General features: G+C 38.8%; 1 protein-coding gene across 3 annotated transcripts in view; it reads left to right on the forward strand.

Annotated features, from left to right (window-relative positions):
* The window catches only part of LOC127413474 (peroxisome proliferator-activated receptor gamma coactivator 1-beta-like), an 84,955-nt gene that overhangs the window by 46,679 nt on the left and 11,905 nt on the right, over positions 1-26,371 (forward strand). Inside the window, exons 2-11 of one of the 3 annotated variants that reach the window (XM_051650659.1) lie at positions 15,128-15,313; positions 15,504-15,701; positions 19,369-19,491; positions 20,943-21,879; positions 22,701-22,755; positions 23,389-23,453; positions 24,606-25,152; positions 25,512-25,587; positions 25,765-25,883; positions 25,985-26,115. In XM_051650659.1, the coding sequence (XP_051506619.1) occupies positions 15,128-15,313; positions 15,504-15,701; positions 19,369-19,491; positions 20,943-21,879; positions 22,701-22,755; positions 23,389-23,453; positions 24,606-25,152; positions 25,512-25,587; positions 25,765-25,883; positions 25,985-26,115 (2,437 nt within the window). Of the gene's footprint in view, positions 1-15,127; positions 15,314-15,503; positions 15,784-19,368; positions 19,492-20,942; positions 21,880-22,700; positions 22,756-23,388; positions 23,454-24,605; positions 25,153-25,511; positions 25,588-25,764; positions 25,884-25,984; positions 26,116-26,371 lie in introns of those variants that run through there. The other 2 variants (XM_051650660.1, XM_051650661.1) reach the window with 2 other exon arrangements.

A 26,371-nucleotide genomic window follows, 5' to 3' on the forward strand; every position in this document is an offset into this window, starting at 1 on the left:
GAAAGCCTATCCATAAAAGAATCAAGAACACAATTAAAATCCCCCCATGATGAGATGAGTGGTGGCTATGTCAGGTATGATGTTAAAAACAGACCGAAAAAAATGTGGGTCATCAAAATTGGGAGCATACAGGTTCAGGAGTGTAACGTGCTTTTCCAAGATAATACCAGTCACAATCAGATACCGTCCATTGGCATCTCTTTTAGTAGACAAATATTGAAATGGGATGTTTTTATGTATTATTATAGACACTCTGGCTTTTGTTGAGAAAGTGGAGTGATACATCTGACCTACCCACTTGCATCTGAGTCTATGAGCATTAGAATGTTTAATGTGAGTTTCTTGCAAAAACATTATGTCTGCATGTATACAATTCAAATGGGAAAAGACTTTGGATTTTTTAACAATGTTATTTAAGCCACGCACGTTCCAGCTCAAGATATTCAGATGCTTCTTAAAGGAGCTCATCCATGTGCTGCGTTTAACATACGATAATATTCCGCATATAATTTAGGCACTGTAAGATAAACAATACAAAAAACACACATAAAAAACCATAACACAATAAGAAACTGGCATAGCATTCCCCTAATAAGATCGCTTCCCCAACATAAGCGAATCTCAAAAACTAACATACGAACTTGAGGCTGTCACTCAAAGCACCGAGAAACAAAACAAAACAAAACAAAAAATAACAGCTAACCACTTATCTGTAATTCAAAACAGTCACCTGCAGCTCCAAATTCACTCTCAGAGGCCGATCCCAAACTTCAGTATAAAAAGAAATAATTTCGACTGCCGGACAGTTCTTAAATTCTGTGCAAAACAGTATAAAAATAGTCTGGATGGATAGCCCAGGTCTATACCACAGACCAAGTCTGAGTATCCATAGTTCGCACAATCCACCCAGTTTTAGAGGTGGGAAATTCACTCTTACCAAGATGTACCCCACTGCACTTCACCGTACCTCATGTTGGGAGGTTGGCAATGTAAGATTCAGCCTCCTGTGGACACGAGAATATTTTCTTTGTCTTCCACTGAGTGAAGATGAGTCGCGCAGGGTACAGGAGGCCGTGTTTTATTCCTTTAACTCGTAACTTCTCCCTTGTACTATCAAACTATTGCGTTGATTGGAAATCTCTGATGAAAAATCCTGGAAGATGCTAATACGATTTTCATCATAGGAGAGAGGACTCTGGTTGCGGGCAAGATGTAGAATTTCCATTTTTACACCATCATGGTGAATCCTGGTGATCATAACGCGCGGTCTGTTGTTTCCAGGGGGTCCGACACGGTGCGCACGATCAACTTTTACCCTGCGAGGGAAGTTGGTTTCCCCCAGCAGCGAGGGCAATAGGTCGGGTACAAATCGTGTGGGGTTACCTTTCTCTATGTTTTCAGGCAGACCTCCTATCTTTATATTCTGTCTTCAAGATCTGGCCTCTAAATCCGTTATCTTGGTCTTTAGTGACATATTTTCCTGTGTTAGAGTAGAACAGATCTGTTCAAGGTGAGAAATGCTCCTCTCATAGTCAGTGCTGCCCTCTTCCAAGTCAGCAATACGGGACGCGTTAGCAACTATTGCAGCCTGCACTCCTGCCAAGGAAGCCTCCAGATCATTGAATCGCACATTTATGGAGGCGTCCATTTTCCTGATAGCCGTGAGGATTGCTTTAGGTGAGACATTGTCTTTGTCATACGAATGTTGGACCGTTTCAGCGTTCCTGGTCTCAGAAGTCAAACTAGCTTGAACGCTAGCATTAAACTCTGCAGGGGATGTGCACAGTAGAGACTCTTCCACATCTCCAGCAGCTAAAATTGAAACCTTTTTACCAGCCTTCTTAGATTTAATCATTGTCCAGACTTTAGCAGTTGTTTTCAGATCAAGTTTTGCAAAAATGCCGAAGTATTTATCTATTTTTATTTATTTATGCCTGTGAGAGTGGCGGAGCTGACATAAAATGTGTCCTACTCAATGTGCTGCTCTCTAGCGCCCCCATCCATTGCAAACTTGAAGGGATAGTTCATCCAAAAAATATTGTGTCTAACCAGTGTAACTTCTAATCTTTTCTGGAACACTAAAGGAGATGTTAGGCAGAATGTTAGTGACTGACAGCCTTAGTCACCATTAAATTAAATTGGATGGAAAGAAGAATGGTGACTAAGGCTGTCAGTCATTTTTGGGTGGACTATCTTTTTAAACACTTTTTTTGTTGTTGTTGTTGTTGTTGTTGTTGTAATCTACTTTTAAACACATCACCAAGTTAACAGTATCTATAGCTGGCTAACATAGATAAGATTTTGATGAAATTGGAAATTGGAATTGAAACTGGCTTTGTGGCCAGTGAAAATGTTGGCAGAGCAAGTAGAAATCTGAACTACTGGCCCGACTGGGCCAGCTGAAAAAATCCCTATTGTTGAACCCTGCCCAGTAAACCAAAGAGACTATTTGCCATATTTCATGTTCACATCTTAATCAAAGTCAGCAAGTAATTTGTGATCAAGGTGCGTAAAATACTTCTCTTTGGCTGTTTGAATTACCTTAGTTACTGCTGCCTGGTTTCTGCCCGGAAACAGTGCTTGTGTTGTCCTGCAACCCCCCCACAGCTACAGTCGTGACTGCAGGTAAAATTACCTCAGTCTGAGCAGTGGACCCCCTTTGGTGATAATAAGGGGTTGCGCACCTACACTCTTGTGACAAAGTCTCTGCATTGTGTTACATAGTTGTGCAGGAAAATGTGACACCAGTCAACAACCTTATACAAGGCTCTGAAACCAGAGAACAGCGCTCTCATTGTGTCAGTGAAATTGATCCATGCTAGAAACGGAGAGAAGTGCTGGCTACTTTTTGGATCTCCTGACGATTTCTCGGTTCTGATGTTTTTTTGTTTTTGTTTTTGAGTAAACTGCACTCATGCATTGATTTCTAATGCATGGGCTGATATCTATAGTATTTTCATCAGTGCTGGATAGGCTTTCATGTTTGCTGCAGTGTGCATATTGAACTGTTGGTGACCTTGAGAGTCTTGGCTTCACAATGAGTGAACAGCCTTTATTTAAACCAGTGATTACATTTCTATTAGTAACTGCAGTTAGGACAAGAACATTTTATCTATATATGCAATTAAATATATATATATATATATATATATATATATATATATATATATATATATATATATATATATATATATATATATATATGTATATATATACTGTATATAATTGTTATATTAAATAAATTGAGCCTGGAAAGTGGGTTTTTACTGATTCTTTCAGGGCGTCTTGTGTGCAGCTGTAGATTGGCAATACCAGATGACTTTTAATGGTCCTTTATAAATAGCCTTCATGTATGATATAAGCAAGCCCTACTTTATAACACAGCAAAAGGCCAGTTACTCAACTGTTGCCCTTCATATTTCTTCAAAGAATTCACTACAGCGACAAACAAGGGTGGTATTTTGAATATAATTGTTTTTTAGAAATGTCAAAGAAACACCTTAGGTGTTTTCTCTGTCTTTTTAGTTGCTGTGTGTGTTATTTCAGGCAGGTAAGAAAACGGATTAATTCCTCGGACATTGACGGACTGAGACAGTGATGATCCGACATGATAACAATAGAGAATTTCCTGAGCATGAGAGTAACTACAAATTAATAACTGTTGCTGAGATTTTCTATTAAGTGTTCGTCTTAAGCATCACTGTACATTATTGCTTTCTCTGAGATGACGTTATGGAAGAATGGATCTTGGCAGCAGCCTGTCCTATTGGGATCATCTTCTAACCAAAACACCTATTTTTAGATCAGTGGGCTTGAATGATTTAGACATCAGCAGTGATATTCAGGCAGAAAAATGTCAATAAATGTTCATACCTTTATGGACCCCTACCAAAACACACAGATGCAGATACTTTCTCACCATATCTCACACTTCTTTTCCTCTATACATTATGCAAGCAAGCATGCATTCTCTATAAATGTTTTGTACAGTTTTTCAGCTATTTGATTGGTTTGCTGTAGCATTATTGCATTTACAGGTAATTTTTGAATATCTCTTTTAGCTCATCACATAGTATCATATTAATTAGAATATTATGTTATCAATTTATGACTAATGTGGCTCTGTGATTCATCTGAAATGCATGTGAAAAAAAATTGTGAAGTGAAAAACTTGGGTGTCATATTTGACTTGGCTCCAAAATTTGATAAACAGATAAATGCAGTGGTCAAATCAAGTTTCTTTCAATTAAGGCTCTTGGCTAAAGTCAAGAGTTTTTGATCATTTAAAGAGTTCGAGAGAGTAATACATGCTTTTGTTTCCTCTCATCTTGACTACTGCAATTCACTGTACACAGTAATAAATACATCTTGCATTAATCGGCTACAAATGGTTCAAAATGCCACTGCTAGACTTTTCACTAGCACTCGGAAATATGAACATATCACCCCTGTTCTACTTTCTTTGCACTGTTTGCCAGTCCGTTACGGAATTGATTTAAAAATTTTGTTATTCGTTTTTAAAGCCTTAAACAGATTGGCACCGATTTAACTTTCCGATCTCCTGAACATTAGTTCACAGACTAGATGCCTGTGATCATCACACAAGAAACTCTTGATGGTCCCCATAACAAGGGTAAAAGGGAAAGGAGGTGGCAAGAACCGGCTTGACAATATAAATAATAGTTTAATAATAAACTTAAACAAAAAGACAAACACATACAGGGCAGCTGCCTGTAGTTCTCTCTCTCTCAAACTGCTGCCTCCGGTCGCCTTTGACCCTCTCGGGCTTGATCAGCCTGATTAGGCCAGGGAGCCCTCGGCATGACATACATGGGGGGGGCGTGCCCTTCCGGCGCCATCTGCCGGCAGGTCATCCTTGCCTTTCTGGATCTGGGAGGGGACAAGTGGAGGGAAACACAAAAACAATACTAATATTAAAAAGAGAGGGAAAGGCCAACACGGAGTGACAGCGGGAGAGAGAGACTCCCCGGTTCTCTGATACGCCATAGCTTGGTCATCGGCCACTCCTCCACCCTCTAATGGATGACAGACGCGCCCCCGGAGGCAGTCCTCCGGCCTCTTGCGGACAGAATGCACCGCTACGTTTTTGGTGGACGGTAGGGGTCTCCCCCGCCCCTGGCAGTGGTTCTCCCACTCCAGGCGGTCGGGCAGGAGCCCCTACCCACTCGCGGTCGGCGGTCCTCTCTTGACCCCACCACATTTTAGCGGATGGTAGGGGTCTCCTCCACCCCTGGCAGTGGCCTTGACCTCCCCTCGCGGTCGGCGGCCAGGCTCCTCCGTCCCCTGGTCGCGGCTGCTCCGTTGGGGTGGATGGTATTGGCCATCCCTCTCGGGCTTGATCAGCCTGATTAGGGGCCGGGTGTGCAGCATCACGGCCCGGCCCCGCCCTCCGCCCTTCCATAGTCCCTAAATCAAGACTAAAGTCAAGGGATGATCACACTTTTGCAGTTGCAGGTCCAGAACAGTATATCTTACAAATATTGAGACAGAGAGAGAATTTAAATCTAAATTAAAAACCTACCTTTTTGAGCTGGCTTCTAAATAATCTCAGAGTCTATCCTTGGTCGACGTATCATGTGATGGGATGTCTTTCTCATTTCTTTTGGTGTTTTATATTGATGGTCTTAAATAATTGTTTTAAGTAATTGTTATGTTATGTTCTTTTTGCTGATGTTGTACAGCACAATGGTCAACCAGTGTTGTTTTTATTTGTGCTCTATAAATAAATGATTGATTGATTGATTGATCGATCTGAAATGCATAACACTTGGAGCCCGCATGGACCAAACTCTGGAGACTACTGCTACAGTCTCAGAGGATTTATACAATATTATAATGAACGAGACACGAAAGACTGAACCTATAATTTAGAAAGATAAAATAAAAGTTTCACAAACATTTTCTAGACTTGTATTCAGTAGTTTTTTGAGGTAATGTTGTTCTTGAACAACTTTAAAAACTGTGTCACAGTGACCTTCTGAAGTCTTTCTAAAGAATTACTTACTTATTGTATTGCAACCAAAAACATCACTTTTTTTCTAACATCCAATTTTTATTCATTTAACCCTTGTGATGTTTGGCCTCTACTAACTTGTAAGGTTCCTTTTTATACCACTAAATCTTGTTAAGGACTTACAAACTTTACTTAAGTGTTCTATGGATTATCAAGTGATGTCAGTTGAGAATAATTGTCATGCTTTAGACAACACGTGACAGGAAGAACAAAGAGATGTTTAAAATTATTGGTCAAGTTGAAGAGGAGAAAATGATGGAGAAAAAAAAACAGTGGCTGTAAAACCAAATATAGTTTATGAACTTGATTATTATGGCTTGTTGGTTGAATGATTGGTTTATAAGGGTGTTATTTAATAATAAAATGTAGATACATTCATTTATAATAGTGATTTGCATGAATCTTCTTTGGACAGGGAGACTTTAAACAATAAGCCTATTTTTCATGCAAACTTAGTCACAGTTGAACTGGCACTTTATCAAAGTCCTGTCTCTAAGTGCTGAATCCGCTTTCTAATCAGATCTCATTACTGTCCTACCTGGCTGAGGCAGGGTTGCATTCGAGGGCACTAGCTCTTAGACATCCTGCGTAATAGCGTCTCAGTCAGACCAGTGCCGTTGTCCTTGGTTTGCACTTGATAACCGTCTCAGCCTAGAGGATATAGACCGAGTTTGACGGCTAATCTTGAAACAATTAAGCAGGATTAAAATTGGGCTCAATGGCTATTGGGTTGTGTCTCAGAAAACTTTCAGTACATAACCCCCAGGCTTGTCAAAGATGACATAGAAATGTTTTTCATTAAATAACTTAAATAAGCTGTGCAGTTGTTTTTCCTAGACAGCAGTTAGATTAAATGGTGAACAAAAGGAAACCTTTTAGTTTCAGATCTCAGCAATATCTCAAACTGTGCTCAGATTTACCAGGGTACCGAGTATGCAATGTAAAGTCAGATATTTCAGTAAAAAACATAAATGTTTCTCGTAAAATACTTCCAAGAATTCTGAGCTATACTATCCATATTTTGTTTTTTATTGCTCTTACTGTACATTAACAATCGTCTCATTTGTGTCAATTTTAATATCTTCTAAGGAATTTGAGCGTCTAAAACAAAGTTCATACTCAAATAAACAACACCTGAGAACTCCATTAAGCCTCCTGTGCTATTAAAGAGCAACCTCTGAGCAGTAACATTTTCCTCTCCAATGGAAATACATAGTTTATGATTCTAAACTTGATTTGCAGAGTATAAATATCTGACATTAGCAGGTAAACTAAAATCAGAAGGGAAACTCAGGAGCAGTGGCTAAACGCCATTGAATTGTCCAAATCCATATGTAATATTCTCATTCAAACTGAAAGAATGAATTACGGGTGACAGTATGGTCAAATTTAGGAAAAATTGGATTTCACACATGGATTGCATCATTCAATATCTAAACAGTTGCGACTGCGAAACTTGTATTTTGACCAGGAAGTCTTAAGAATGTGTGGAAAGGTCTGAAAGATGAATGGGTTCAATAAGTGCTGAAGTTAAAGGGCGGGGCTGGTTATAAAATGGGGATATAAAGCTGTCCTGCTGGGATAGCGAAACTATACATCTGCTTTGGATGGATCTGAAGACAGTTCCAAGAAGGATAGAAAGAATTGTCCCTGCCAGACCTGAAACTTTGCAAAAGAGGCATTATGAATCGACTTTTATCGGTTTCATTCAACTGTTACAACTTAAGTGATCACTATTCCACTGTACAAGGTTGCCCTAGATCCTCCTTTAACTGCCCTACTTCTAATGGTTAGCTGTTAATTTGAGCTTGCTATAAGGTCCTTGGTGGAGTGCTCCTCTGAAGACTACATGCAAAGAGCTAATTTAATCGGTTCTGTTTCAATTTCGGTTGTATGTGCCACCAATTTGGAGTTTCATTCAGCAGAAACGTGGTTAGTAGTGTCTATGGTCTAACATATTTATTTTGTTTGCCATCATGTGGGCAGAAGGTCTGCTCCATGCGAAGTAAACAGGATGCTTCTCATTCCCCTCATGAACCAGCTGTTGCTGGTGGTAAAATGGCTAGCCAATCATGCTCCAGCCTGAAAGTCTGGATTTTTGAGTTGGTGTGACAAAATCTTTCCTGTTTGGAGCTGTCTAGCTACTGTGCCTGAGCTTTTTATGGACTGATAGGTGATCCATTTAGCAGTAGTTTTGTCGCAGTACCAAAATTTCAGTAGTTGGTACCAATACCAGTGAAATTTCACGGTTCTCTATACCAATTTCGATACCACAGCAAAAATATGCTAATATTATAATGTGCTATTAAACACACCAGTTCAGTTATTTTTAATTATTTAATAACTATTTTATTATAGTTTAATAATTATTATTATTTTCCAGAACTTTCCAGACCATTTTTTAAAGTTTTATTTAATTTCACCATCAAAATTGTGTCTAATCAATACATTCTTAAAACTTTTAACAAGTGGAAACTTTTCAACATGTCATTGCATTTTTTTATTTTTTTGCCAAACTTTTATTCAACAGCTTTATTCTTGCTTGTGATATTTTGATTAATTATTATTATTATTATTTTTACAGTGAATATTACATTTTACTATATAGTTGTAATATATTTTTATTCAATTTCTTCAATTTCAGGCATCGTGCTTTTATTATGACGTGTGTTTTTTGCTGGATGCTTCACTCTTCCGGATAAACAGTTTGCAACACAGCCCAGTGTGATCATTGAAGACTTTTAAGTCACGTCTGAAATCTCATCTGTTTGCAATGGCCTTTGAGTCTGACAAATTAAATGTAGGACACAGTTTTCGAGTGTTTGTATTTTAGATTACTGGTGTTTGTGTATGTGGTAATTGTAAAATGTTATGTTTTAAATTGTATTACTGTGAAGCACTTTAGTCAGCTCTGTTGTTTTAAATGCAATATAAATAAAGCTGAGCTGAGATTAAAGCGCAGATGCTGTGATTTTAATTATATAAATATATATTTTACATGTGCTGTGTGGTTCACAGTGAATGAGTGCTCTGCTCTGTCATCTCATGCAGTGTAAATGATTCTCAGTGTCTGTGGAGTTTTTTAGTGGATGAGTGGTCGGATTTATTTAAAATACGCAACTCTTCCACAGTAAGAGCCTTTAGCGTTTTAATAAATCACACTAGGATATATTATAATTTTAATTTGATTAATAGTCCATTTCAGTATAAAAGGAGTTACAGAGCATGCGCTCAAATAAACCTGTGAGCATTTTAAAGCTGTTGTGTGTCAGTCATACTGCACGCTGGTACCAGATTGAGTTGGTGCTCGGTACTACCAGTACTGCAGAAACACTGGTATCGTTACATATTTTTTATTTTAGTATCGACTTGGTACCGGTATTTTTGACAACACTATTTAGCAGTATAGGCAGGTTTTGTATCAAAGGGGGAGGGAGGCTTACGAGAGAGGTACTGCATCTGCATTTGGCATGGGCAGAATTTAAAGCCTGGCCCGACACAAGCAGATTGTGTAAGAGCCAGTCATGAGACTGAGGATAACAGCTATATATAACATCTTAGATAGTAGTAGGCTCAAACAGGAGAGGGCACCCAGATAAGAGCCTATTAGCTCGCAAGTGAAAGAAATGAATGAGTAACCTACAGGTTTACTAGAATAGTGGTAGAACTGAATTGTATTCAAATTAATCCATTCATCCATCAGTCCCTCTTTCTTTCCTTCCTTCTTTACGTTCTTCCTTCCTTATTTACGTACATACTTCCTTCTTTCCTTTCTTATGTGCTTCCTTTCTTTGTTCCTTACATACTTCCTTCCTTCCTTCCTTATGTACTTATTACCTTCCTTACGTACGTACTGCCTTACTTAGTTCCTTCCTTATGTACTTTCCTTCCTTGCTTACGGACTTCTTTCCTTCCTTCATTACGTAGTTAGTTCCTTCCTTATGTATTTCTTCCCTTCCTTGCTTACGAACTTCTTTCCTTCATTACGTAGTTCCTACCTTATGTACTTCTTTCCTTCCTTCCTTCCTTCCTTACTTATGTACTTCGTTACGTAGTTCCTTCCTTATGTAATTCTTCCCTTCCTTCCTTATGGACTTCTTTCCTTCCTTACTTAGTTCCTTGCTTCCTTCCTTCCTTATGTACTTCTTTCCTTCCTTATGTACTTCTTTCCTTCTTTATGTACTTCTTTCCTTCCTTACATACTCACATACTTACTTCCTTACTTATTTGGTAGTAAAGTACTGTAATGCTTAGCATTTTTAATCTGGCATTGACATCACAAGAACTTCTGTGGAAAGAGCTCTTTTTGGCCATGTCCACACAAATCCGTTTTGGTTTGAAAACTCTGTTTTCAGTTTCCTAACATCATAGTTTTTCAACATAGGCAGTAATGGAGTGTTTTTGAAACACTCCATTTTGAAACACCGAATAAGGGATGTAAACATAGCGAAATCAATGTGTTTTTAAAATGAAATGAACATTTATTAGTGTAGGCATTAGGGCTAAACTTCTAATTGAAATAAAAGCAAAATATGAGGTAGTATATGAGGTAGTGCAATTATAAAACCGCAAGGGCTGTAATTGAATTAAATAAATGTTCTGCATGCGCTGCTCGCTGCTTACTTTATGTGTGAAGCTCTTTTCTCTGTACACATACTTAAAGCACGTGTGAGACTAATGAGCTGAGCATGTTAAATTTACAGCCCTCTGGATTCAATAATTGCACATTTTTCATGTTTCCAAATATGCTTGGCTGCTAAAAGTTACTATCCAAATCTAAAGTAACACAACACTGGGTTTTCTTTTGACAAAATGTGAATTTTGAAGCCGTATTGAATTACATACTTTTTTTTTAAATACATATGGTGGCTTCAAAATTCACGTTTGAGGTATGACTGTGTAATTTATATTGTAGAATAAAACGTCCACGTATTGTCAAGTAATGTTTACCACAGACCTTATTTTACATGTATGCTAAAAAAAACCCTATTATAAAAACCCATAGGAAAATCCAGAGGGAACCCATGGTGAATTAGACTGCCGGGTTTGCCTACAAATTGACGTCACGGCTGAACAGCTCTATTGGCAGAAGAGCATGTTTGTCCATGACTTATTTTTGGTAAAAAAAAAAAAAAAAAAAGACATACTATTTAAAAAAAAAAAATGCTGATAATCATATCGCGTTCGCAATATTTTTCAAAATAATCGCAATTAGATTTTTTTGTCCAAATCGTTCAGCCCTAGTAGGCATGGCTTTAGACTAACCAAGTGCTGTGTTACGGGTTCAATGTGAAAACAACAATGACCAATTTCCCATTACTTGAAAAAAAAAAAAAAAAAAGCTACACTTGAAATCTCTCATTTCTCTCCACAAATCCTCACTCATGTTTCTCTCCTTGTCTAATGTCATGAGGATGCTTTAAAACTTTGTTTTCTCTTCTTTTCACTTCTAATCCATATTAGCATCCTTTGCTGTCTGTTTCTAAAGTAGGAAATGCTTTAGACCAGACATAATCCGTTTTTTTTTCTGTCAAAATGACAAAGCATTTTTAATTTTCTATCAATCTTTTTAAAACACAGCAAATGACAGAACAATTTTGGTTAATGCAACCTCTGATCCAGATCCACTATATTTATCAGACGCTGCACTTTGGAGCATTTGATCACCTTGCAAGACATGGCAAACTTAAAAAGGTCACATTTTTTTTCCTTTTTATTTATTTTATTTATTTTTTATGGTTTGTCCCTAATTCTCTTTAAATGCATTCATAAAATTCCCTAGAGACCATGAAAAGATGCCCAGAAACAGTCTGTAGTATGCTGTCAACATAGGGGTGACCTTGAATGGTTGTGTTTTGGATCACGGTAAAAGAACTCCTGCAGAACTTGCAATACATTAATGCTGATGCGAGATATCTATATGCTGTTACATGGATGTTTTTGAGTATTATCTCGGTCTGCCCTTGTACTAGCAATGCAAACTCTTATATGTAAGGTATGCATGGAAATCACCTCTCGTTCCCTGATTTATGCATTTAATGACCTTTCTTGTTATAGGAGATTTTGTGGAATTGTTGTTTTAATAGAGAATGAATGGAAAGGTCATTCTTGACTACACAGATCACTGATTATTTCTTACCACTAAGAAGGTCAGCTACGCTCATTAACTTCTGCTCATTTTTAATAGCATCAGTCTAGTGGTACTGGTGGTATGTATCTTTTTTGTGCATTGAAAATGTGACCATTTCTGTAGGGTTGTCACTATAACAAAATTTCAGTACTTGCTACTAATAGCAGTGAAATTTCCACAGCAAAAATGACTGCAATTCTGTCTGACACATTTCTTTATTTAAAATGTAAAATATGAATGTAAATATTAACAAATTAAATTGTCTTCTCATATATATATTGAGAAATTAAGTTAATGTTGCTTCAAGTGATTATTCAGGTAAACTGTCATATTAATAAGGAAATAAGTACTAGTGGCTTTATCAGCATGTGAGTTATGTAGAGGATTCCAGCACATATGAACAGCACCTCTGCTGCACTCTTCTGTGAAGCGTGTACGCCCGATAAGAGGTCACATGCAGAGGAGCTCCACGGTTTCGGCTCGCATCCATGCGCACGTTACCATTGCAGCATGCACGCTGCGTTTGTGACCTTAAACCTTCAGAGCCCAAGGAGCTTTTTATTGATTGATATTGAGACTCTCTATAACACAGAAAAAGAGAGCGAGAGAGAGAGGAGTTGAGAGAATAAAAACGCTGAAAAAAAGATTGATTAGACATGGCTCTGGTGCTCTTGTGGTGGGGGTCTCAAAGGACAGTGATGAGTCAGTGGCATGAGGGGAGGATGCAAAGAGAGTGCTTAGTGTGTGTGTTTGCATGCTATATATGTGTGTCGGATGCTTGGTGAACACCTGCATTACATTTGCATTGATACACACATCCACGCACATGCACAGCACCTTCAGGGTATCCCAAGTGGCTGTTTTAAAATCTTGTGGACAGTAATTGATTTCTTGTTCTTTAATTTCTTGAATTTGAATAAACCTTACCACTGTGATTTCTTTGATGTTGATTTAAATGTGCAGTATTTCCATAACCATATCTCTTAATATTATACAGTATGCTCAATGTTGTATATGCCGGGGTGATATAGCTAAAAAAATATATCTCATTATTTCTTAGTCTTTTGACCATATTCGATATGTAGTTCCATGTACAGTATGTGCTCTGAAATGGCTTTTTTTTTTTTTTTTTTTTTTTCAATCAGAGCAACCATCATTTCAACCACACTGCCATTGTTGCAAAGCAGATTTGTAATGTTTAATGCAATAAGTACAATTTTTATTGTAAAATAATCAAGGCATAAGAAACAATGATATTTAATCATTTTACATTTTTATTGATATGCACCAATATAACAATACATACTAATAAACATCAATATTCATGTACATATATTTATACGAAAATGCCACGCAGAGACTCTCATACTCACAAGTCACAGAACAAGGAACAAAATTATATTTGCAATGTTGCTTCATTTGATATCACTAGCAAAATCATCGTGAATATCCTGTTAATATTCACCTGGCACTAATGTTGTTTCATTTATCGTACAGCAAGTTCAATCTGAAGAATTTTGCAACCGTAGCTCAGTGAGCCGTCAGATTAAAAGCTGCAGATATAAGAAGATTGAGCTAAAACATTGCAGAGATATGGGATACAGTATGTGACCTCATTTCATCAGCTCAGCAGCTGGTAATAGGTGCTTCAGAAGTGTCTTTTTAAGACCTTTGCTGTTTGATTCGATGCGGTTCATCGCATTTAAGAACAGACTCTAATGGTGCCGTGTCGGTTACCTGCACGGTATGTTTTTGTGCTTGCTTGACCAGACCTGGTGTAAGGAAATAAAGGGAACTGAATAAGCATAATCATCATCTTTGTGAAACAGAGAGGGCAGATTTTGTGCAAGCTGTAATAAAAAATTTATCGCAGCAGCCCTGTGGAATATTCATGCTTTGGCCTCCTGTAAACCAAGGTAGCATCACACCAGGTGTCCTCCAGGTATCCTCTCCACGAAAGGACAGGCACGGATAGGGAGGGCTAGGGGAATGATCCGAGCACAAAATGCAAAGCTTTTTTGCTCACATGGAGAAATTAAGGCATGTGTGTCTTTCTGCTGGACCCCTGGGGCTTAAACTACTTCCCTTCTCACAGTTTAACTGACACGGAGACGCACACATGCACGTTTTTAATGTCTTTCACACACACTCTTTATCTCCTCTCTCACACAAATGCACATTTGAAATAACTTCTTTGAAGATCCCTGTTGGGATGGACACGAGGACCAAGTGACAGCAATGATCAATTATGAAAGACACAAAAATAGTGTGACTTGATTTTTATTTTCAACTTTAAAACATTTTACACTGATAAAAATCCAGTGACATCTACATGCAAACTTGCCAAAAGGGCCTCATTTTTAAATTTTGTTTGTCAATTTTCAGTTGTACCTTGCGGTCCGATTCATTTGGCAGTAATTTGTGTCAACAGTGAACATGTCGAATATTCAAGTACTCAGCTGATTTATTTGTTGAGTACTAAAGTACTCATCTGATTTATGTGTGGAATTCCTTAAGTACTTGGCTGATTTATTTGTCGAATACTAAAGTACACGGCTGATTTATTTGTTGAATACTCAAGTTAAGTACTCATCTGATTTGTTTTTAGAGTTCTCAAGTACTCGGCTGATTTGTTTAATACTTGTAGACAAAATGCTCATTCCCATTTCCTTGGAACAGCAAACCCCAAAACCCATTGCTGTGTCTTTTTGTTCAAAGATGTGCAACCATTGCTAAATCCAGGATCAGCTTTTTGTCCTTTTTCAAATCTGTTCATTATTCGTAATGAAGTTGTGCTGAGCGTTAGTACTATTTCAGATGGCTGTTATGAGTTCAAGATCTTCACTGCCATAGGCAGCTGTCTATTGATTTCCCAGAGTGTGCTTTTAGATGTATCTGAAGTGGCCGTGTTCTCTGATGTAGGCCTTTGACCTAACCATACTCTTTCTCTCTTTCTTTTTCAGTATGGGGAAGAGGAGGTTTGCTCAGACCGCCTGGATGCTGACTTCCCTGACTTTGACCTCTCGCAGCTGGACGTTAGTGATTTTGACTCAGTGAACTGCCTCAGTGAGCTGCAGTGGTGCAACGAGCACTCAGATCACTCTCATGCCTCCATACAATACAGCACCAGAGACACAGAGCTATTCGAGGTGAAAACTGCTAAAACCAATCCCTTACATGTCCAATCTTGTGCCAATTAGTGACAAGTATCACTATTATCACTGTGTAACTCGGCCTGCACAGTTCATTCAACGAAAATGAATGATACCTCAGTCATCCAGTTTGTTGAGGGGAGGTGTGCTTTTATATTTTTTACTCCTCCATTTCTCCTTCTTTCAGGAAGAGAATGCGGCGCTGCTCGCTGCGCTCACAGACAGCCTGGATGGCATTGTTGAGGACGGGGTCGGAGGGCTGTCTGTGTTCCCTTCGCTGGGGGAAGACCCTGAGGAGGGCGAAGAGGAGGAGGAAGATGACCTCTCTTTGGACAGTGAGCCCCTCCTTGGCTCTCTGACCCCAGAGACAGAAGACCCGTCTCTAGTAAGAACCCTTCTATCCTGTTTAAGGTGGAATTGGATGGGCCTCTGACTACCCCACAGCATGGGTATGATAGGCAACACAGGTCTGAATTTTTCTCATTTTGGGCTTTTCGATTCTCTTTAAGCAACCACTCTAACAAGAATCCTCTTCACAGGCAGGAATATGGACTTCATCACAGTTTATGTGGACTTAGGCTTTGGCTTTTTTCCTAGCCTTTCATTTTCGTACACATCACACTTCATTATTTTCTTCTCTTCCTCTCAGCCTTGCAGAAAGTACTGTGATGGTACCATAATGAAGAGATGGTATATAACAGTGGTTCTTAACCACTTGACGACTTCAGGTACCCTGATATTACATTGGACATTAAGTGGTGACACAACACAGTGTCAAAATTATTTTCATACAAACATAAACAAAAATGTCTTAATGTATGGAAAAAATATTTAGCTTGATGACTGGTAGGGCCCAGCGAAACGGTAAGCCCCGGGGCCACGGAGTACCTTAATGAGGCCCTGATGTTAACCCATATTTAATATAGACTGGGTCATGTTATCTTTTATCTTGCATAGTTTTGGTTATTTGAGGATGGGGGGATATCATGCAACCTGTCCATGTTGGCATTTGCCTAATTTGGCTAGCTTCTACCAATTGACAGATAAAATTGTGCCAAATATTAGAGTTTGGTTGGAAACACAGCTTTTGATGTCACCAACAAACAATAAGGGGTGTTTTCACCTCTAAAAATCCTGTTTCTCCTAATTATGCATGATTGTATGGTTCGTATTATTTGATCTGCATTTTATTTTGTATTATTTTATTTTTCCCAGCGACCCTTTTAGAACATACATGTGACCCATTTTTAGATTGTGAATCCCCAGCTGAGAACCACTGGTATTACACTATGGCTTTGTATGATTACCGTATTTATACCATGATATTTGCATGGTACCCAAAGGTACTCCAAAAAATAGTTTTATCATGGCACCATGTCCAAAATTATGGTAATACCATGGTACTTTTTTGTAAGGGTGTACTTGTTTATTCCCAGGTTTCGGAATCTTTCAGATCCTATGGGCGACAAAATGGACTTCTGATCTACAACAGCATTTTCTGCCTCTTTTTGAGAGGACCTTTCTCTCTTTCGATCATCTCTTTCTGAAGATGCTGCTTGCTGGAACAAGATGCTGTTTTCTTATCTGTCCCCCTCAGCTCACAAACCCAAAAATTTCATCTGCGTACGAAGTGAAACCAGTTAATACCTGTTGGACAGCTTTTTGATTCTGTTCTATTTTTTTTTTTTTTCTTTTCCTTTGTTGTCTTTTCTTTTCACTTCTCTTTCCTATTATACTGACCAATTGGTTGGCATAGCATGCATAGTAATCTAGGTATCTTTCCTGTTTGTCATGTCCTTTTCTATAATTTAGATACTGAAAATACACACTGTAACGTCTGTCTTCACTTAATACCCTTCACAATTCATATTGTTCAAGGTCTAGGATTGAATTGTTTGATGCCCTTGAAAGGCACCAGCAGATTACAGACAAAGCCACTGCTTCTTTTTGGTCTTTGTACAGAATTACCAAAATAAAGGTGAAATTACAGGATGAGAGGACAAAGTTATATAACAGTTGCCTGAAGGAGGGACAAATGACTCGTAAATTGAGGAAAATTACGTATATCAGACTTGGAGTAAGAATAGTGTCTTTATTGTACCGTTAGGGCTAAACATGGCAATAATACTGAACAAACCAGTAACACATTTTAAGTTTGCTATAAAAAAGATTCTGAACAAAACATTTTAAAAAGATGCATGTGAAGTTTGTTGAAGGGATAGTTCATTCAAACATGAATTTGTTTACTCACCCTAAGGCCACCCAGACCCATATAACTCTTCATGGAACACCAAGGAAGAAATTCAGCAGAATGTCTTGAGCTGTTCTCCTCTAAACAGTAAAAGTGGATGGGGACCAGTGACTGTCACCATTCACCTTTAATGTGTGAAAAACAGCAGCTTGGACATTGAACTATAAATATCTCCTTTTGTGTTCCATAGAAAAAACTGAGGTCATGTGGGATTTGAAAGACATTTTTGGGTGAACTATCCTTTTAGCCTTTTTTTTTTTTTTTTTTTTTTTTTTTACATCCTTAAGAGCCATGTTTATGGTTGTAACCTTCACATCCAAATAAGTGCCTCTTGTAAGGAATTTAAAGCCTACAAACTGAATGCTACAAGCCTGGACAGATGCATTTCTGCTTGAGAATTCAGGTACCAATGGAATTCTTCCAGTATTGTTTAGCCTCCTCCTTATGTCTCATTGTGAGAGAGTTAAGTGTGGATATAAACTCATCTCCCCAAGAGCTGAGAGCCCCCTCTACTGGCAATGGCTTCAGTTACACCTCGACCCCTAAATGAGGCCAGTCTGTGTGTGAAACAAGGGGCGCATTGAAGCACCAGGATCAGGGACAGCGGAGCACATGTTTTCATGGCATAGATGGCCGTTGCATGCCAAAATGGATTGGTACACAGAGGCTTACACTCTCAGTGCCCCTTCAGTTTCCTCAATGGACACTGAGATGCATGGACAGACCTGCCAAGTTGGCACATTAACAATTGCTTAAAGGACTCAAGAAACAATCCTGTTTCTTACTTTGCTTTCTCCACCTCATCAAATGCTGGGTGTTTAGGACTCGTAGTTTTCCTTACATGTCCAATAACTATGTCTTATTTCTCCAGTGGCTACAACAGAGAACACAAACCTGCTGTAAACTTTTACATCAGTTGTTGGTGTTTGTGTTTGAGTACCAAATTTCAAAATGCATTTCAAAGTGCTCAGACCTTTCTGAAATTTGAAGCAGACAGCAGAGATTCATTCTGCACTAAAAAAAAATCTCAATCAGTATTTTTGTCTTGTTTTCTAGTTAAAATATATAAGCATCCTTAAAACCAGACAAAGTTACTTGAGAAGCAATAGACCTTTTTCGAAAGTAAACGTTCGCAGGGTAAACTTCGACAGCGGTGAATGGGAGTGAATGGGAGATCACAGCAAATATTATTTTCACTTTAACATTTGCTCCAAGACCAAAATAAGAAATTCACTATTATGTTTGGATGACTTTCCAGAAAAGGAAAAAAATTGAGAGTGATGGATTAAGACAGTAAAATGGGGGAAGATGCCAAATTTACTGTCACTATCTCAGCAGCTATAATAGAAACCCCCTCGCAGCTGTGGCAATTAGTTTTTTTTTAATAATTCCAGGGTAATATAACACAAGGCATAATGTTATAAACTTACACTCAATGTTTTAGAAATGTATAATATTAAAAAAAAATTATTGTGAGATGTATGCTGATAAATAAGGCAGAAACGCATCATCACAGTCTGTGAAAAAGGTCTGTTGTGTAAAATTATACTTATTTTTGAGAATCTACAGTTTACATTTACAATTAGTATTTTTGGGTGAACTTTACTTTTAATTTAAGAATGAAAAATCAATAAAAAAAATGACAAACTAAATGTAAATACATAATTTAGTAAATGTATCTCTTTTAGATATTTTTCCTGGAAAACAAGACAAAAATAAGTGTTTGCAGTGTGTTATGTCTGTATTTTAAACACACAGTGCCAGCAAATTGTAACCCCTCCTCCTCTCATTCTCCCTGCAGCTAAAGAAACTCCTGTTGTCGCCCCCTAATGTGCCTGTGGGCCTCGAGATGCACAAAGACGGCAGTGTGCATCGTCATAGCAGCAGGAACCAGCACATCAAGCCCATGAGGCCTGTACTAAAGGTGAGAGAAACTTCCACACACTTTGATTGCAGCATCAACTCAAAAGGTATGACGCATGCTCCTAATAGGAAATGGATTTAACAACCTTAGTGCGAGCACATACACCATTCACTAGCCGTTTACGCTGCTGCATATTCCCACCGCAATACTAATGCGTAATTAGCTCATGCCAGCCTTTAGAAACCACATTGAGGATTTTCATTTCAAAGTTGCACTTCAAAAGCCTGTGGTTCCTCATTCACTCCCTCCGCTTTGGCACACTGCACCAAGGCTAAGGCCACTTTCGCATTAGAGTTGAGTGCAGCCATCTGTCATACCAAAGCCACAGGGTCTACCCGGCCTAAAGGACAATGTTTACTCCGAATTTGAGATTGCATAAAAGAACAAGCAATAGTTCCTGAGATACCGAGAGAATATCTTGCAACTAACCTTGGCGCATTTGTCACAGTAACCTTAAAGTGTAGTACACACTGAAATAGACTGTAAGGCTGTCTCACATGGCTTGGATGTTTGGGCATTTCATAAGGGTGTTACAAAAGTCAGCTCGCTACATTCCACATAAATCTCTGTCATGGGCAAATGCTAATTACTATAACTGTCTCTGAGTAGTTATTTTTAGTTTTTATGACTTGTTTTGTAAAAGTACTAAACTTTTGGCACACTTGGTTGCTTGTACAATCAAAATCAAGGTCAAGTTTATTTCCACATCACAGAGAACAGAAAAAATTTGAATATGTGAAAACTGATAGTGTCGGCTCTGAATTCAGATTGGATGATCCATTATCTAAACACTTGTAAAATATTCAATATTTTTAAATTCAATATTAATCAGTTAAATTTAATATTGTGCAAAGTTGCTACGTTGACTTAAATGGCCTTCAGTTATGCTAACAAAATATTATTACTTGGTGGAGGAAAAGTTAAAAAAAATGAATACAAATACAGTATGTATATATACAGTATATACACACACAGTATATACATACACATTTATATATTTAAACACACACACACACACGTATACATATAAATGTTATAATATATATATATATATATAGCTATATATGTTTATATACGTTATATAATTTTATATGTAATTAATTATTTGATATATAGTAAAATAACATAATATAATGTTTATTAAAATTTGTAATATCAAAATTTTAAATGAAATTTAAATGTTTACAATCTCTTCCTAAATGAATACATTTTATTTTTATTACAATATTAATGAATACATTTTAATAGCTGTTGATAGCCTATAAAAACTATTAGCCACTCAAAGTTTTGTTTGACAAAGATTTTACCACTCTGCTTCATGCGTACCTTAACATCCTTTAAACCTGAAAAAATTACTGCATGACCAGTCTATTGTAGCTAATTGCTTCATTATATTTTATATGTATTTTATATCACAAAATTATATTAAATGTATCCTCTTTCCTCTGCAGAAGAACAAGATAAGCACACAGGAGCGTAAGTCACGACCAGTGCGGCCCGCCGGTCATCTTTGCACTGAACTCCATCGCCACCTCACCACAGCACAGGAGGCCGAGGACACGCCCTCCGCCGACACAGAGGAAGAGGAGGAAGATGAAGAGGACTGTGACTCTGAGGAGGAAGAGGAGGAGTCATCCAGCAGTGAGGAATGCGAGAGCACGGTGTGTGTCGAGCCGCCGAAGCCTCAGTTCTCCTCAGAGAAAGAACTGCACTCTGTAGTGGAGCTCATCAAATACATGCACACGTACTGCCTGCCCAGGCGCAAACAGGCCAGCTGGGATCGCAAAGAGCGTGAGGCGTTGGCGCGTAAGGCCAAGCCTGAGAACCCCCCAGTGCCCCGCAGCGTTCCTCAGAACTGTCATAAGCCGGACCCCCAAACCAGTATTGGGTCCAGGCCGAGGGTACCCTTTGCTCGCCGCAGGGAGATCAAAGCCCACTCCCTGCTCAAAGAGCTTCTAGAAGCTGTCAGTTCCTTTGACGTAAGCAAGCCTTACAGAATGCACAGCCCTCCTTATACCCACTGCAGAGGGGCTGCTCAGCCTGCCCAGGAGAAAAAGACTGAGGTTTCAGCCTCTCCTGCATTGCAGCCCAAAGCTGAACCTAAAGACTCAGACTGTGAGAGCTCGCAAAAGGTCGCTAAGCGCCCCAAGAGCCCCGAGCCTGAGGAAGGATCCTTCTCGGTTAGACGCTCTCGCCGTCTGGCTTCCTTCCCCAGCCGATTCGCTAAGAGAGTCCGTGTTAACTGTGGCCGATCGGAGGCCAGTGCTGGACAGTCCAGTGAAGACGAGAACCGGGTCAAACATCCTCCCACAGAACCACCATCTGATAGCAACAAGAAGACCAACTCCCACAAGAGCTCTGAAGCCCAAAACCCATGCCGCAGTGATGGTAAGACATGAGCTGTCGTTTTTAAAAATGATTGGGAAAAATATGGGTTGAATGCAAGTTCTTAAAATTATAGGTTCAAATTAGAACCGTAAAGAATTTTGGCTCAATGACTTGATGTTCATTTTTCATACAAACAATGACTTAAATACTACACCTCTTCTTCAGTTATGAACATGTATACTGTATATATATATATATTTTTGGTGGTATAATTCCTTTAACATAATAAGGTGGTTGAAATTCTTTACAAATTATTTTTAAAATCATTAAGTTCTGCTTCCCTTTTTAAGTTCCTTAACCCTCATAGATCCAAGCATTGACATCAATGATGTATTTTCATTTTTTCTTTTTTTTTCATTGAAAGTGTTTTTAGGAAACCACTGATTATAAAAATCTAGATTTATCATATTTTGCTGAATTTTGTGAGACTTTTTTGTTGCAAGCTGTTACATTCAATATGCAGTCCACCCCCCCATTAAAACTATTTTTGTGAAACAGTTCAGAGTGTCAGCTACTGTTTAGTGCAGTTTTTTATTATTATTATTTTTAATTAAAAAAGTAATTATTATTGAATTGCTCTAAACAAACATTGTAATTTGCTTTGCTTGGTCTCTGGGGGTTAAATAATGTTTTCTTCTCTATTTTATGTATAAGTGCTTTAAAAAGCACAGAAACCAATACCCTTATCTGAAGAACTTATAATATTACATCAAGCACTTTTTAATGTCCAAAAAACCATATACTGTAGCAATTCAATTACTCCACTATTTATACTGTTGATATCTCTGACAGTGACAGGCTGTCTGTTGTTCTAATTGCAGAGAAACGCGCCTGTCTGTGTCTGCCGCTGGCCAACGGGTCCAACGGGTCCAACGTGTATGTGTTCCATTCATGTAGAGTTGCTGTTTCTTACACGTCCCAAAACATTCTGCAAGTCTATCAGAGTAACACTTTTCCATAAATAGCCTGAGGTTTTTCTGCCAGTTACAGTCATTAGCTTTTCTGTGCGTATACGTAGCACAGACTTGTCGTGAAGTTAAAGGGATAGTTCACTTAAAACTAAAAATTCAGTCATCATTTACTCACCCTTATTTTCCAAACCTGAATGTCTTTCTTTTGTGAAACACTAAAGGAGATGTTAGGTATAATGTTAGCCTCAGTCACCATTCACTTTCATAGCATCTTTTTCCATACAAAGAACATGAATTAGGAGTAAATGATGACGAATTTCGAAGCTGCTTTGAAACAATGTGTGTTGTTAAAAGCACTATACAAATAAAAATGGCTTGACTTGACTTGAATTTAAATGTTTGAGTAAACTATCCCTTTAAGCAAAACTGAACAATCAAACCATGTACCAAATGTGCTAAGATGCCATATATAAACTTCTAAAAAAGTAAATCTGATACATTATGTTGTCTGGACTGTATCACCCTCTCTTTCTGTTTTTCTTTCCCATGTAAGAGTTTAACAGACTCTGCAATCTCTTTTTCTTTTTCTCCTGATCAGAGACGCACAGTATGCCAACAAGCCCTTTGAGCAGACTCTCTGCGTGGAGCTGTGTGGCACAGCAGGTAATATTACGCACTCAGTCAGTGGGAATTTTATAAGTGTGCCGTTCTCTACATTGTGGAGCAATTACCACTTATTTCCACCTTTTATGTTCTCACACATGCCAGTAGCTTGCCAGTATTTGCACATTGTTGAGAATTAAGCCAACAAAGATTTCTAAATTTTCTGAATGGTAAAGGGCTTAAGGCCAAAGTTAACTCTGGTTGTCCATTGTGGATCACTGCGTGACAGTATGCGTGATGCAAATTTCGTGATTAGCCATGCGGCAACCATTGACTGTCCTAAAAGAGGATCATAGTGCGCATGGGTAGAACACATTCATATTTGTTCACGGTCAGAAGAGTATACTTTGAAAGGCAACATGGTCAACCGGGCGTGATCCGACCTGGAGCGCAGAAAAACAAAGTATACCTGGGCCTTTAGTGTGTTTAGTGTGATAACTGGGGACTGTTAAATCGATTGTTCAAATCTGAGGCATTTTACATTAAGATGAGAATAAGATAAGAAAATAAAATTGTGCTTGATTTTTAAATTTTTTAATGAAAATGTAAGTAGCTTTTACGAGGTTGGTTGCTAGGCTGTTTCTAGTCCACCCTCAAGTTTCTATGATATTCTGGTCCCTAGATATGGCTCTGATTCCTCCTTATGGAAGTCTATGGGATTTTTTTCTCCCATTTTATTGTCTGCCAGGAGAAAATCTTAATTGCATAGAAAAGTAACAGCACAGTTCTCCTCAACAATTTGTCTGTAGCACAAATGGTAAGGAAAGAATTACACACAAATTTTAATACTTAGGGTTAGGGGTTTGTTCATATCCCTAACCATATGTATGAGCAATAGTAATAGTGATGTTTGCCTAAAGTTTAATTATTTATCTTATTTTCTCAGATCATTTTTTATCTGTTTGATTTGTCTTCATTTGTTTTTACTTTGTCTGAAATTTTATTTTTCTTCTATATGTTTTTATAATCTCAACTGTGAAGCACTTTGAGCTGCATTTAAAGATACTTTACTCCATTTAAGTTTAATTAATTGTTCATTTTAGCTTATGAACTGTGGCTAATTACAGAATGTTTCCTGATATTCTAGTGCATTTGTTTGTGGTGCCCTCGTGTACGATTTCATTGTGATTAATGAGCATGTGTGTTTCGCAGGCCTCACTCCCCCCACCACACCCCCTCATAAACCAGTGGAGGATGAGCTCTTCAAACCAGACGGCAAAGCTGAGCTCACCACCAAGAGCTCGTTCCTGGCACGGGCGCACATACGCAAGCTCCCAGAGCAGACGGAACTGTACGCCCAGCTGCGCCGGATGGGCCAAGCAGGCGATGCAGACTCGAAGGGCGGCACACAACGCACATATGGGGACCACGACTACTGCCTACTGGGTTTGGGTGAGAGTCGCAAGAGACCAGCGGTGACGCAGTGCCACTTGGAAGTGCAAGGAAAGGAGGAGGAGATGGGTGTGAAGAACGAGGAGATGGAAGGACAGGAGGAGATGCATTTCTTTAAAGCCCTAGACTACCTGCAGTGGACTGGAAACTCAGGGGACCAACCTGCAGATTTGCCCACAGAGTTACCCACGCCCAGCCCAGAGCAGACCTGCGAACTCTCTCCTATCCGTTCTCCTTCCCCAGAGCTGGACGCCCAGTCTCCTGTGTCCTGCTCACCCCCCTCCCCTAACTGCAAGCTCTCCTTCAGGTACTGAATATGTCCTATGCTGAAATGATGTAGCAAGATGCTAGTCTTTTTCAGCATAAAGTCTGGTCCACATTGAATCTTATTCTTGCCATAAACCACTTGAGCAACACAGTTTTTTTTTTGCCTTTTAAAAAGATTCAACCACAAAAATGTACAGACCTTGTTCAGAGTAGCACCATATCTTTAATGGAACAAGGCTGTGAGGGATCCATTTATTAGTTAAATCAACCCGGAACCTTGCAAAAACTTGTGATTTCAGCCAGCCAGTTACCAGTTTTGTGTGCCATCAAGATGCTAACTACTTTCTTTTGGCATTTATTGGCCATTTTGAGTAACTCAGCCCTGTATGTCTCTTTCAGCGATGAGAGCTCTGAGACGTGCCATGAAGCAACAGAAAAAAAGAGCAAGACAAAGTGTGGACAAGAGAATGATGTGGTAGGCCATGTTTTCAAACATGATTTTACGACTACGATTTTAGTAGTTGCAGCACTAACTTTATTATCAAATGCATCTAATGTCTTGTTCCTTTGCTTTTTAATGATGATAGAATTTTTGGTTGAACTATCTCTTTAAGCACTGTTAAAGGGAATATTTTTTCTAATTACCTTCCAGAACAAGTGCCAAGTGATCTATATTCACAATCTTCCGAGCAGTGTCACTCAGTCCATGCTGCGGAAGCGCTTCGAGGCCTTCGGTCAAACAGATGACTGCAAAGTTGTCATCAAAAACGAGTGGGTTCCATTTCTGTCTGCTCGCCTAACATTTTTATGACCTTAGAACTGAGTGGGATCAGGAGCATTGATGTTTTCAATGTGTTTGTGTGTCTGTGTAGGGAGCGTTGTGGAGTTATCACACTTAGGTCCACTCAGAGTGGCCAGACCCCACGGCACAGGCGGGACTCACTGGGTCCGAGTGGGGGGAACAGCAGCCGACGGTTTGGCAGGAAGCGTTACATAGATCTGGGTAAGAGAACAGAGAGATTCCTGTCTCTTTGATGTGGCCTTTGTCTGGTGGTCTGTTCTGAGTCAGAGGAAGGTGTCCTCTCATTCCTAAGCTAATAAATGGCCTAATTCAGCTTCATTTGCATTTAAATAGAAGAAAAGACTTTTCCATTCTTGGTTGACCTATTTGAAAAAAGCAGGGTACAGTTTTAATTATAGCGAGGCCAGTATGCCGCAGTGCTTAGCCATTGCAGCAAACTGAGAGACTGAACAATCTA

The sequence above is a fragment of the Myxocyprinus asiaticus genome, chromosome 22 (assembly GCF_019703515.2).
Source record: "Myxocyprinus asiaticus isolate MX2 ecotype Aquarium Trade chromosome 22, UBuf_Myxa_2, whole genome shotgun sequence".
Classification (NCBI taxonomy): Eukaryota; Metazoa; Chordata; class Actinopteri; order Cypriniformes; family Catostomidae; genus Myxocyprinus; species Myxocyprinus asiaticus.